Source organism: Chrysochloris asiatica, unplaced genomic scaffold, assembly GCF_000296735.1.
Source record: "Chrysochloris asiatica unplaced genomic scaffold, ChrAsi1.0 scaffold00096, whole genome shotgun sequence".
NCBI lineage: Eukaryota > Metazoa > Chordata > Mammalia > Afrosoricida > Chrysochloridae > Chrysochloris > Chrysochloris asiatica.
In genome coordinates this window covers 3,108,556-3,122,620 of record NW_006408614.1, presented here as the reverse complement: position 1 = coordinate 3,122,620, position 14,065 = coordinate 3,108,556, and the positions used below count along the sequence as shown (strand labels likewise).

General features: G+C 44.6%; 1 protein-coding gene across 1 annotated transcript; it reads left to right on the top strand.

The window, feature by feature from the left end:
• Positions 1-6,158: 6,158 nt before the first annotated feature.
• Positions 6,159-14,059, top strand: NCL (nucleolin; the record flags this gene model as incomplete). Its single annotated transcript, XM_006866740.1, has 12 exons — positions 6,159-6,176; positions 7,098-7,211; positions 8,422-8,893; positions 9,163-9,369; positions 9,464-9,550; positions 9,734-9,875; positions 10,486-10,610; positions 11,176-11,299; positions 11,660-11,817; positions 12,511-12,634; positions 13,087-13,220; positions 13,971-14,059. Coding segments are annotated over exons 1-12 (1,794 nt in total), but the record flags the coding sequence as incomplete, so codon positions are not given.
• Between the last annotated feature and the right edge of the window lie 6 nt (positions 14,060-14,065).

The window sequence follows — 14,065 nt, the reverse complement described above, 5'->3', positions numbered from 1 at the left end:
AATGGAAATACGGTGCTAGTCACTCTACTTATAACATACACATACACATGACAGAAAATGGGACTACAGATGTAAATCATTCCACTTATAACACACACACACATATACCCCACTGAAAATGGAAACACAAATGTAAGTCACTCCACTTAATACACAAAGATACACACACACATACACCCACAGAAAGCGGCACTATTGATGTAAGTCACTCCTCTTGTGCGCACACAGGACAGAAAATAGGAACACAGTGAGTGAGCTGCTGCATTTACACAGATACTGAGTCCAGCGCTGCCACAACAGAAATACCAAATAAGTGGGTGGTTTAAACAACCCGAAACGTATTCTCTCCCAATTTGCTGGCTGGAAATTTGAATTCAGAGCACTGGTTCTGAGGAAAGGTCCTGTCCCCTTTCAGCATTTGAAGGCCCAGCATTCCTTGGAAATCCCGTGTGTGGCCTAGGAGCTTGGGAGCTTTCAGCGCAAGAACTCCAGGTCCAAAGGATTCCACTCCTGGCTTTCCTTTCTTGCCTTGAAAAGAGATTGTCTCAAAATATAATCTAATTCTTTAGATTACGTCTGATCTCATTAACATCATTTGTCTGTGGGTCTGTGTCCGTGAGTCAATTCTGACTTACAGCGACCTTGTCTAGGGTTTCCAAGGCTGTAAATTTTTATGGGAGCAGAAAGTCTCATTTTTCTCCTGCAGAACCTTGGGTGGATTTGAAATGCTGACCTTGTGGTTAGCAGCCCAATGTGTAACCCACTGTTACCATAGAAGCGAGGATTTACAACACCAGCTAATTACATCAGATTGGAGCTGTTCACATCTGCTATCATGGGAGTGATTACATCATATTAGATCTCATCATGTGGGGTTACTACATCTTAACTGCTAAACGGCTGAGAATTCTGGTCCAGTTAAGTTGATACAAAACCTTAACTATCACACATTTACATAGACTCCACAGAAAATGGCAATACAGATGTGAGTCTAGCTTGTTACACACAGACGCTGCACAGGAGATGGAAATGTTATCCTATCTCCCTCTTTATCAAAATCACCAAGTTTATCAGTAACAATAATTGCTAATATTTATTGAGGGCTACCCGACTCGATGGCACTTAACAACAACAACAACATCACCAGCTGCTCCTTGAAAACCCTATACAGGTCAGAACCAACTCGATGGCACTTCACAACAACAACAATTATATGCCCTCAGAAAAATAAATCCAGTATCTCACTTAGTCCTTACAACAATCTATAATGGATTGTGTCCCTCCCCCCTCAAATTTGTGGCATAACCCTAACATCTATGTCGGTGTTTACAATCCCATTTGGGAATGAGGATTCTGTGATATTCGGTGGGATTAATAGGAGGTTGTGCCTGTAGTCAATCTCTTTTGAGACGTAAAGAGATGAAACGGTCAGAGAGAGAGATGGGGGCAGATTAATTCCAAGGTACACGGAGATCTCCAAGGAGCTAGGAGGCAAAAGCTGAAGACAACAAGGACCTTTCTTGTGAGCCCATGGAGGGAGAAAGTCTTCCTCTTGAGGGACTCCTCTGAATTTAGACTTCTGGCTTCCGAAACTGTGAGAGAATAGAGTTTTGGTAAAGCCATCACTTGCGGTATTTTGCTAACAGCACTAGAGGTAGTAGGGTAGTATTGGGAATACGTCTCTTCTAGTCATAGTCTTTGTAACTCCCACCAAATGATTGCACTGTTGTTACGTGCCGTGCAGTCAGTTCCGACCCATAGTGACCCTGTACAGGGTTTCCGAGGCTGTAAATCTTTAAGGGAGCAGAAAGCCTCATCTTTCTCCCACAGAACAACTGGTAATTTTGAACTGCTGACGGTGAGATTAGCAGCCTGGTTTGTAACCACTACGTTACCAGAGCTCCTTAAATGATTGCATGGGGCCCCTCAAATAGGGTTCTGTGCCAGCCTGCACAGAAGCATGAGCCACTTTCTTAACCGTTTGTGAATTCTGTGAGTTGCAGAACCCTGGGTCAGGAGGGAGAATACTGATGGGGGAGGGAGGTGATATGTCGTTGGTCACTGGTTTTGGTCAGTTCCGACTCATAGCGACCCTGTATAGGGTTTCTCAGGAGGGGCTGGTGGGTTTGAATTGCAACCTTGTGGTTAGCAGTCTAGTGCTTATCCTACAGCAGCACCACACTAGTACTCCATGGACTGGTATAGCATCTTGGAAAAGTTGGACATTTGGGATATCTTTAATCTCCACTTTATAGGGAGCAGCCCTTGACTGATCCTTCTAAAAAGTGATTGTTGCAGTTAGTAAATACTGGAAGAGTACCTGGCATGTAGACAGCACTCTACAGTGAACCCCCTCAGAATTTGACTGGAACTGCCTTGGTTTATGGGAGTCCTGGGGTGACGCTGTGGGTTAAGGCGCCAGGCTGCAAAGCCATTTGACCTGCAAGGTTGGCATTTCAAGCTCACCAGCTGCTCCTTGGAAACCTTATACAGGGTCGCTGTGGGTCGGAATTGACTCCATGGCACTTATAGCAACCCTACATGAAGTGTTCGAGAAGCAGCTGGTGAGTTTGAACTGCTGACCTTGAGGTTCAAACTGACCTTGGGGTTCCGTGCTTATCCTACAGGCCACACCAAGACTTCATGTAAGTCTAAGTATTACTATTTTTCTATTCTGGACTATGGGACTCAAAGAAATACACTTGATCCCTAACCTATACAGTTATCACACCTAAACACAGGTAACTCCTGACTTACACATATTCAATGTTCAAGTTATGACAAATCACACTAAAGATCATCCAGTTTTGTTGTTTTGCACATTTTATTGTAATATGTACTACATAAAATGTTGTAGCATGTAATTTGCTAATGTTATCATTCTCAGATGTAATGTTTTCAACCCCCAAAGATATATAAAGATTGGATTTATAAAGATACTGATGGCATTGTAAAATAAGCCCTGGACAGCTAACCACAAGGTTGACAGTTCAAATCCACCAGCTGCTCTGAGGCAGAAAGATGAGGTTTTCTGCTCCCGTCAAGATTTACATCCTTGGAAACTCTATCAACATACAGTTGCTGTCTTAGGCCAGGTTTTCTAGGGAAGCAAAACCATATATTTATATAAAGAGAGGTTTATTATCAAGGAATTGGCTTCCAACTGTAGATTCCCACATGTGTTCATTACAATGGGCCCAGGCCACACCCCCAAGAAAGCATCCCCTCAAATGATTGGCTGTTCGTAGCTGCTCATCATAGAGTTAACTATGCCTGTGTTATATTTCATCAGGAGTTCGTTAGGGATAAGTACATCCCAACTACTAAACCTCTGGAAATCCTGGCCTAGTCGACACAAAACCCTATTACAGTTGCTGAGTTGGAATTGACTCACTGACACTGGGTTTTGGGATAATAAAAAGCAGTAATAAAGAAAATTTTAAATAAAGAAAAACTTTTCTCAGAACTGACTTCTGTTGTCAGAACAGAACCCCGTTAAAATGGAAGATTCCTTGTATTCAGTCACTTATATATTTAACAAATAATTTTCAACATTTCTGTGTGCCAAGCAATGTTTTTTTAGGTCGGCAGTTCCCACACACCAGCTGCTCCTTGTAAACCCCTATACAGGATTGCTGTGAATCAGAACCAACTCCATGGCACTTAACAACAAGCAATGTTTTGGGTGCCAAGAATGCAGCAGAAAACATATTCTCAGAAGGGTGGGATAGGGGAGAGACAATAAGCAGACAGGAAATAGACCAGGTGATGGACTCATTAGGGGATGTGGTAGTGAGCTTCTGAGAGGCACTTTATATTGGGGTCTGATCTGTGATGGAACATAGGGATGGCAGAGGGCTGGCAGCATTTGATTTCGTCGTGCTTGGGTTGTCATGAGTTGGCTAACAACGTAAAGTTGGAGGCTGGGGTGTGTGTCCAGTCAGGTCTCTCAGGAGGAGCTATAAACAGATCTGAATGACAAGGTGCCAGCCCTGCCATATTTCTAGAATTTGTCCCTGCCACTTGGCCATGCCACTGTTAATCTCTCCAGCCTCTTCCCACATGTGCCAAAAGCATCTTGTCTCTGTTTCCTGACTGGGAACACTGAGGGTCTTCGACCACTCCATCAGCTGTTATTCTTTCTGCCCACTCACCCAGTCAGTGTCTTATTTGCCGTCTCTCCTCAAGGGAGAGATCTTCCTTGGGGGGCTCTCTACAGATCATCAGAACTCATGATGCACACCTGGTCCCATCCCCTAGCTCACATCAAAGAGCCAGGAGGGTTCCTTACTCATTCTCTGGAGTGTGTGGCCAGGAAGATTTGCAAAATAACTTGATTGCTCACCAGAATCCCCCTGGGCCCTCATTAAAATACAAAACCCAGGGCCCTAACCCAGATCTCTTGAATTAGTATCCCAAGGGGGAGATTCTTTCTTTGGGTTTAGTTTTATTGCAGTAAGATATACATAACAAAAAGTTTGCTATTTCAACCAAAATGGTTTGTTAAATTTGTTGACTGTCACATTATTATAAACTGTTAAATTATAACTGACAAAGGAGTCCAGGTGTGGTGCTGTAGGATAAGCACTGGCCTACTAACTACAAGGACTATGGTTCAAACTCACCTTCTGCTTCTCGGAAATCCTGTACAGGGTCTTTAAGAGTCAGATGCGACTCAATGGCACTTAACAACGTACCAAGTAACCCACCTGAATAATTGACAAAATCTTAGTCCATTTTTTGTGTGTCTCTGCCAGAGTAGGAACCTTTCCTTTGGCTCTGACCTACTTCTGGACCATCTGGTGCCACTGGCCTCACATTCCTAACATTTTAATGGAGGTTTGAGTCTGCCCTGAGGCACTTGGGAACAAAGGTCTAGCGATCATCTACCTTAGAAAAATAAGCCATTGAAAACCTTAAGTAGCACACTTGGGACCACCACAAATCAGTTCCTGGGCATGTTCCTGGGCGGTGCAAATGGTTGGTAAGTGACAAGTTGAAAGTTTTGAGACCATCTAGAAAACGGTTTGAACCACAGAATCGGTGGTTCAAAGTCACCAGCCGCTCCTTAGAAACGCCGAGTCAGAACCCACTCCACTGCACTTAGCAACAGAGGTGCTTCCTAAGAAAGACCTGGCGATCAACTAAAAAACCAGCCACTGAAAAACCTATGGGGTAGTCCTTTCTGACCCACACGGGGCCACCACCGTACTGGCATTGGCCGCAAAAACCAAGGAAGGAACTTGTGAAGTGGTTCAGGGCCAGGCTGTGGTCTGCCAACTTAAGTTGCTCTCTCGACCCTTTATAAATCCCTGTGACGGCTTGAAAGTTACAAACGCACCGCACGTGGACGCTGTGCGGTTAGGTCTGATGAGCAGTCTGAACACGCTAAGCCTTTTAGGAACGCCTCTTAGGCGGCAGGTTTGGGCTCACGGTTCGGGAGGGAACCGCCTGCGCCCATGAGGATGTTTCCGGTCCCCGGCCCGTAGCCGGACAGGGCATCCGAAAGGGGCAAAGTGAACCCAGTGGTCGCTGAACTTCCGGCGGTTTATCAGTAGTTAAACAGGGACGAAATCTTGCCCAGGGCCGCCGAAAGACTCAGAGTGAGTACTGGTTAGAGTCGCGTGGGGCACCCCAGAAGCCCCAAAGACCCCAGGGTCCAGAGGACTCTTTCGAAAACTGCAGGCTATCAGAAACAACCGCCTCCGGATCCGCGCCCACCAGGCGCCAAACGCTTCCGTCCTACAGCGCAGGCGCCGCATGTGCGGGCCGCCAGGGACCGCGCGGCCACTGCCCAATCAGCTGTGGCCTCTCACAAAGCGACTCACGCCGCCCCCAAGCCCCCTCCTTTCCTCCGTCAGCCTAGGCCCGCCCACTCCTGCTCCGCCTGGTTCTCGGGTACGGGCTCTCGATTGGCTCGTGAGATGAACACTCTCTCTGGTTGGTCGAGGCACGGTCACGAGGGCACCGTCGTCGCCTTTCCAGAGGCGATTACTGGGCAAGCTCAGTCTTTCGTCTCAGTCTCGAGCTGTAGCTGGTAGCCAAGCGTGCGCGCTCCAGCGTCTTCAGAACCGGGCCACCATCAACGTCGTTTGGATTCCCGTAGTCTTATCTACGCCACTCGTCCTCCACATCCTTCGCCGTCCCCAGCCGCCATCATGGTGAAGCTCGCGAAAGTAAGTGGCCTAGTCCGCTAAAGGACCGGAGTCGGGGGCCTGTTTTCTGAAGAGCGCGCGCGCGGCGCCGCGAAGAGGAGGAGGGCCTGTGCGCCGTCCCAGGCGCGTTCCAGCTTCGCCATGCTAGGGGAAGTCTCGCGCGACTAGCGATGGCTCTCGCGGGGTTTAGCAACATGGGGCGAAGCGAAGTGAAGCGCGCCGGCAGGTGCGGGGGATGAAGACTGCTGCGGGAATAGAGATTCGTACTAGGTGCGGGCACCGGGCATTGGTCTCGGGACGGAGGGGCGCTCCCGTACCCCGAGATTCGGAGACGCGAGCGAACTGGCTCCGCCTTCCGACGCACGTGCCACGGCGTGCATCTCGCCACGTGGACCGCACCGCGTGGGTCCTGCGGGGACTCGGGCACGTGGTGCGCCCCGGAAGGAGGCGGTATTGCCGGCGCGCACGTGCTGGCCTGCGAGACCTCCCCCCACGTGGCCCACCGGCTCGGAAAGGACCCTGAGGAGGGGGAGGGTAAAAGGGTCTTGTCCTCGATTATATTCTGGCCGAGTTGATTGAGGGAAGCACCGCAGTTTGGAGAAAGTAGTTTCCCGGGGGTGACGACCCCGGTACTATGTGCTTGTAAAATTAGAAGATACATTGAGTGCAGGGTATAAACCTAGGAGTCCCACCCTGCTTTCAACATGTTTGGTGCCAGGCTGAGGTTTGCTATCCTAGGGATGATATTTGATTAATAAACTCACGTCACGGGATGAACGTCAGCATGTTGAGTCTTTTAAAATTTGCTATCAAGGATGCTTTGCACGGTGATGGCATATATAGCAGCATGGAAACTTGTTTGAGAGGCAGAGCGCACCCAGCGTGGCAAAAGACAAAATGGCCTGCAAGGGCAATGTGCTAATACTTCTTGTGTCTTTTTAGGCCGGGAAAAATCAAAGTGATTCCAAGAAGCTGGCTCCTCCACCCAAAGAGGTAGAAGAAGACAGTGACGATGAGGAACTGTCAGAAGATGAAGAAGAAAGCAGTGGAGAAGAGGTATATGATTTAATCAGGAATTAAGTTAAAATGCACAATCTAGTGTAAGACAGATGGTAATGTGTCTTAATATACTAACAGAAAGTAAGATAATGTTCCTGAACATATACCTGTATGTACTGGTGATCTCACAAGCTCTTAGTTGATATTTCAAGGTTTTTTTTGTGTTTTTTTTTTGGTACTTGAATATATTCAAGTTTGAGACCTAACACACTTCGTGTGGGCCCTTTGCTAAAGTTGGTGGGGGTGATGTGCTGTGGAGTCGGTTCCGACCCACAGTGACCCTGTACAGGATTTCCAAGGCTGTAAATCTTTATGGGAGCAGAAAACATCCTCTTTCTTCTCCCAGTGAACAGCTGGTTCGCAGCCCGATTTGTAACCACTATGCTACCAGAGCTAAGGTGGGTGTGACATGTTAAATCATTAAGTTTTTTTCCAGTTACGACATGTTGTCTCCATACACTACGTAGGGACACAGCCTGGACAATCAGCAGAGTTGAATGTTCAGGTTTCTGGACACCATATTTAGCCTTATTGCATCCTTTTTCTAGCTCACACACAGATTGACTGATGTGTGTAATTATGTTAACAGTTGCCTTTTCACTTTGTTAGTGTTGATCATGTTTAATGTAATTTACATGAATATAAAAGGTGATTTAAAATTTTAATGTGTGCATTCTTTGGTTTAATTTACTACAGTTGACTATCCAGCCTATTTACTGTTCAATTTTTTAATCTGCTGACCCGTGAATTGAGCATTCAGTGAGCCCTACTCACACCATCCACTGTAGGAGCCACAAATGACTTAGTAGTTAACATCTAGAGCTTTGTGTGCAAGTCTGTATGTCTTATCAATTCATTTCATCAATAAAACATGTAAGTTTAGTATTGAAGGTTTCTGATGAAAGTTAGGCCTTAAAAAGGTATCAAGGGTTCCTGTTGCCTGGATATTTAACCTCAATTGAAAGATAAGGGCTGTAATTTCATAGGTGAATAAAAGTACATAGCAAATGGACCTGAATTTTTATAAAAAGCTTTCACATGTATTGAGTGAGGGAAGGCTTATAGGACAGATCACCAATTTAACATTCAGCAAATCATTGTAATTAGTACAATTCTGTGTACCCTTAGCTACCAGTGTTGAGTGTCTTAATGCATGTAATGTAGTCTTGAACCAGAGGCAGTACCAGAGATCTGTTTTCTATTTCAGGTTGTCATTCCTCAGAAAAAAGGCAAGAAGAATACCACACTGCCATCAAAGAAGGTGGTGGTTTCCCCCACAAAAAAGGTAGTTGCCACACCGTCCAAGAAAGCAGCTGTCACCCCTGGCAAGAAGGCAGCTGCTACACCAGCTAAGAAGACAGTTACAGCAGCCAAAGCAGCACCAACACCTGGCAAGAAGGGAGCCACCCCAGGTAAAGCAGTGGTGGTGACCTCGGGTAAGAAGGGAGCTGCTCCTCCAGCCAAGGGGGCAAAGAATGGCAAGAATGCCAAGAAGGAAGAGAGTGACGAAGAAGATGATGAAGACAGTGAAGAAGATGATGAGGATGAGGATGAATTTGAGCCAATCATGACGAAAGGAGCAGCTGCCCCTCACTTTGATGACGAGGAGGATGATGACGACGATGAAGATGAGGATGACGAGGAGGAGGAGGATGACGATGAGGAGGATGAAGAAGATGGTATGGAGTTACCTTGGTAGTTCCTGAGGTGTAAGGGTTGCAAGGCAATTAGGGTGTAGGGGTCTGCACACTCTGCTATAATAGCCCAGAGGTGAGGTCAGTCCTTACAGGGATTCTCTGGGCTTCCTTACTCTCAAATGACTCTCCTTTAGGAGAGTGTGACTGACCCTATTACGTTCTTTCTGTAACTGGTAGCATTGACAGCTGTCCATAAGATTGTCTAGAGTGAGTAATAGTTCTGAGTGGACTGAACAGCTTTTCTCTTGTAGATTCTGAAGACGAGGCCATGGACACTACACCAGCAAAGGGCAAGAAAGCACCTGTAAAGGTGGTTCCTGTGAAAGCCAAGAGTGTGGCTGAGGATGACGATGATGATGATGAGGAAGATGACGACGATGATGAGGAAGAGGACGACGACGAGGAAGATGATGAGGAAGATGAGGATGACGATGAAGAGGAGGAAGAAGAAGAGGAAGGTAAAGTAACTGTTGAAGTACTCTGAGTTTGTTATAGGGGGAAGGCACTTGAACCTGAAACTCATAACACAGATGCTTTTCAAATCTTACCCAGAACCTGTCAAAGAAGTACCTGGAAAACGAAAGAAGGAAATGGCCAAACAGAAAGCTGCTCCTGAAGCCAAGAAGCAGAAAGTGGAAGGTAACTTACTGAATTTAGAGAAGAGGTGTTAGAGAAATAACATTTACGGCACAAATGATGAAGGACAAAGGGACTTAATACTGAAATCTGATGTTACATTATGATCTGCTGATGTGCTTAGGTATAGAAATGTTGAATGGAGATGAATTTTACTAAGTTGATTGGAGTTCTCTTTTTGTACAGCCGTAGAACCAACTACAGCTTTCAATCTATTTGTTGGAAACCTGAATTGTAACAAGTCTGCTCCAGAATTAAAAACTGGTCTCAGTGACCTTTTTGCTAAAAATGATCTCGTTGTAATGGATGTCAGAATTGGTATGACTAGGTAAGTAACTTATTCTTGTTTTCAGAGTCGTCCCAGACTTGAAATAACCATGGTCTACTTTAACTTGGGATCAGACTGCTGACCTTCATTCAGTTAACTGACTTTCCAGAGCTTTCCTTAGCTGTAGTAGTGGTTGCTCTCCTGTTTAGGCAGTTCATTTACAATCTGGAGACTGTGGTCCACCTTTATTTAGTCCTTTGTTGTTGTAAAGTGCCATCGAGTTGATTCTGATCCATAGTGACCCTGTATAGGGTTTCCAAGGAGCAGCTGATAATAAGCTTGAACCACCTGACCTTGCAGTTCAAACAACTTTGCAGTCTGGTGCATTAGCCCACATTTACAATCTGGAGACTGTGGTCCACCTTTATTTAGTCCTTTGTTGTTGTAAAGTGCCATCGAGTTGATTCTGATCCATAGTGACCCTGTATAGGGTTTCCAAGGAGCAGCTGGTGAGTTAGAACAACTTTGCAGTCTGGTGCATTAGCCCACAGTGCCACATCAGGACAGTCCTTGTGTGTACTGTCCCATTAATGCTGCTGGTGCCCAGAATGTGTGCTGTGTAGGACTCTGATTTTTCCCATGTGACTTTTTATTCCTTTTCACTTTAAAGGAAATTTGGCTATGTGGATTTTGAATCTGCTGAAGACCTGGAAAAAGCCTTGGAACTCACTGGTTTAAAGGTCTTTGGTAATGAAATTAAACTAGAGAGACCGAAAGGAAAAGACAGTAAGAAAGGTATGTAGGAAAGTAAAACTGATTTTCAATCATTGCAATACTAAGGAATCATTTGCTAATACGGGTTTTGAAATGGAATTTTTAAAATCTATTTAGATTTGTCACCTGACTTGATCAGTACTATGACACCTTACATACTGCTACCTTGTGTATGTATTAAGCAATAATCTTAAATATTGCTGATAATTGGAGGCATTGCCACTAATACATGCCCAGCATGGTCACCCGTGATAGACAGTTTTCAGTGGAGTCTAAAGACTGGGAGGAAAGGCCTGGTGGATTTATTTCCAGTGGAGATTACAGGTCTTTTAAAGTATCTTTACTCTTTATAGCTGAACATTCTGTGGATTTTTCTCTTTTTCACCTTCATTTAGAACTAGTTAGTACCTACTGTAGGGTTGAACTCTAAGGCCTGTTATGTTTTATTCAGCAAATTGTTTGCTGACAGTTCATACAGGTGTTGGGCTATTTCTGTACCCCATACTTGGACAATCTTACATTAAATAATACTTCACAACCTTGCTGAACGATAAATCTTTTGGACTTTTCTCTTTTTAAAATCTAGACCGAGATGCCAGAACACTTTTGGCCAAAAACTTGCCTTACAAAGTCACTCAGGATGAATTAAAAGAAGTGTTTGAAGATGCCCTGGAGATCAGATTAGTCAGCAAAGATGGAAAGAGTAAAGGGTAAGTTCTGTAAAGTGGGGAATGCTGTCAGTAATTTATAGGGGCTGGTGTGTGCAAAAAAACAATAAGAAGTTTGCCTGACTTAGAATGATTTATAAGTGTTAGCAATCATTGTAATGAGGTGTAATGTTTGCCTGAACACATGTTCTAAGAGAAGAGCATTTAGATGTTGGGGCAGGAAGGAGGAACTGAAAAGGGAAACACAAATCCTGTAAGTTTCCTTCCCTATTAAACAAAAGGTAGTTTTAATTTGCATCTAAAACAAGGTCTGGTTTACTGAAATGAAAGCATTTGTGTTAAGAAACTTTCCAGTTTATGTAAAATTTAGTAATTTGTTTTTTCTTGTCATTCTTATTGTAGGATTGCTTATCTTGAATTCAAAACAGAAGCTGATGCTGAGAAAACCTTTGAAGAAAAGCAAGGAACAGAGATTGATGGCCGTTCTATATCCTTGTACTACACTGGGGAGAAAGGTCAAAATCCAGAGCACAGAGGTGGGAAGAGCAGCACGTGGAGCGGTGAGGCTTCCTCAGTGCTTCTGGGTCTCAGCTTTTGGGGTGACTAGCATGGTGCTGTGAGTTACCGTGGCAGACTGCAAAGCTATTTGAACTGCAAGGTTGGCAGTTCAGGCTTACCAGCTACTCTTCAGAAACCCTATACAGGGTCGCTGTGGGTTAGAACCAACTCTACAGCACTTAATAACCGTGATGTCCAATGAGTACGACGTCCAAGAACGGTGATAGTCTGGTTTTGAATAATTTAGTCTCATAAGTAAGGGCTACATGAAACCATTTTGCATTGGAACAGTAGCCATTTATGTAGGTTGATTTTAAATTTTAACATAGACTTGTTGGTAAATGCTGTCAGGTTGGTTCCAATTCACAGTGACTGTGTACAGGGTTTCAGAGGAGTGATTGGGTTTTAAACTACCAATCTTGGCAGTTAGCAGTCCAATGTTTATCCTAGAAACCTGTAGATTTAAAAATTAGAATATTTTGGGAAGATACATTAGTTCACACTATATGTGTAAATGCATACCTAAAAGGAACGCAGGATGGAAGGAAGTGGGGCACGCTAGTACGGGCTGGATACTCATTTTGTTAAGAATAGCAAAAGGTTTTATTTGTGTTGGTATGTAAATTGCCCCAATGTACAGTTGAGATGGTTTTTAGATGTTAAGGTCTAAGAATGTGGCATCTCTTTATCTGCAGGTGAATCAAAAACACTGGTTTTAAGTAACCTCTCCTACAGTGCAACAGAAGAAACTCTCCAGGAAGTATTTGAGAAGGCAACTGCTATCAAGGTGCCTCAGAACCAGAATGGCAAATCTAGAGGGTAAGGTCATCGGATCTTTTTATGGGCTGCTGTGGAATTGGTTCCAATTCATAGCAACCCTGTGCAGGGTTTCCAAGGCTGTACATCTTAATGGGAGCAGACAGCCTCATCTTTCTCCCGTGGAACACCTGGTAGTTTTGAACTGCTGATCCTGAGGTTACCAGCCCGATTTGTAACCATTAGGCTACCAGAGCTCCTTAGACCTATAGTGAATGTTGTTGCTAAGTGCCATTGAGTCGGGATCCGACTCACAGCGACCCTGTATAGGGTTTCCAAGGAGCAGCTGGTGAGTTAGAACTGCCGGCCTTAACAACCCACACCGACACTGCAGTTTACCTATAATAGGTCTAAAAAAGGGAGAAATCCAGTTGACCTGGAAGCAGACTCTGAATTTTTGTGTGTAAAGTATGATGTCTTTAGTAACATTCTCCATGTGGATTCTTGATTTTCAGGTATGCATTTATAGAATTTGCTTCATGTGAAGATGCTAAAGAAGCTTTAAATTCTTGTAATAAAAGAGAAATTGAAGGCAGAGCCATCAGGCTGGAATTGCAAGGATCCAGAGGATCCCCTAATGCAAGAAGCCGTAAGTTCTTAACAAATGTGGGGAGAGGTCAGGGCCTGTTATTCCTACTTGAAATTCCTACTCAAGCTATTGCTGGCTTCCCTCCAAATTTAGTCGTTCTTTGGTTGCTACTGAGTAAACAGTACTGGACATGATGACTGATTATCTGAGACATACTGATGAAATCTCAAGGAAATTCCTCTAGATAGTCAAGTTCTGATCCAGGTGCAGCAACTCCGAGCAGCCTCTTCGTCCGCTCTTTGGTAGTGGTAGTTACAGTGACCTCTCACTAGTTTACATTGTCCCGCCCTGTCTTGACCCCTGTGCGCTGATAACCGAACTCCAGGTGGCTGTTATCCAGCCCTTTCATTGAAGTAAGCATTCTTTGGCACTGTAGGATATGCACCGGGCCTGCTAACTGTAAGGTTGGAAGTTCAAATCCACCCACCACTCCATAGAAAATCCCATACAGGGTTAACTGTTATACATACCCAGTGGTACTAAACAATGCTGTTTTTTGTTATTAAATGCACGTGCTGGAGGTGATGTGTTTGGCATCTTGCACTCCCAGATGTGCCATTTAGTGTCAGTTAACACTAATTTGGTGTGACCATCACCCATAATTGTCAAGTTTTTTATCATAACAAAACTTCAACCTAAACATTTCCCAACCCACATCTGTATGTATGGGCTCTTCTGCTAAGCACTTTTAATATCTGGGCGTTGTTAGTATCAATGGTGACTGAGGCATGGTTTTCTTTCTTTTTTTAGAGCCGTCCAAAACACTGTTTGTCAAAGGTTTGTCTGAGGACACAACTGAGGAAACATTGAAGGAGTCATTTGATGGGTCTGTTCGCGCCAGGATA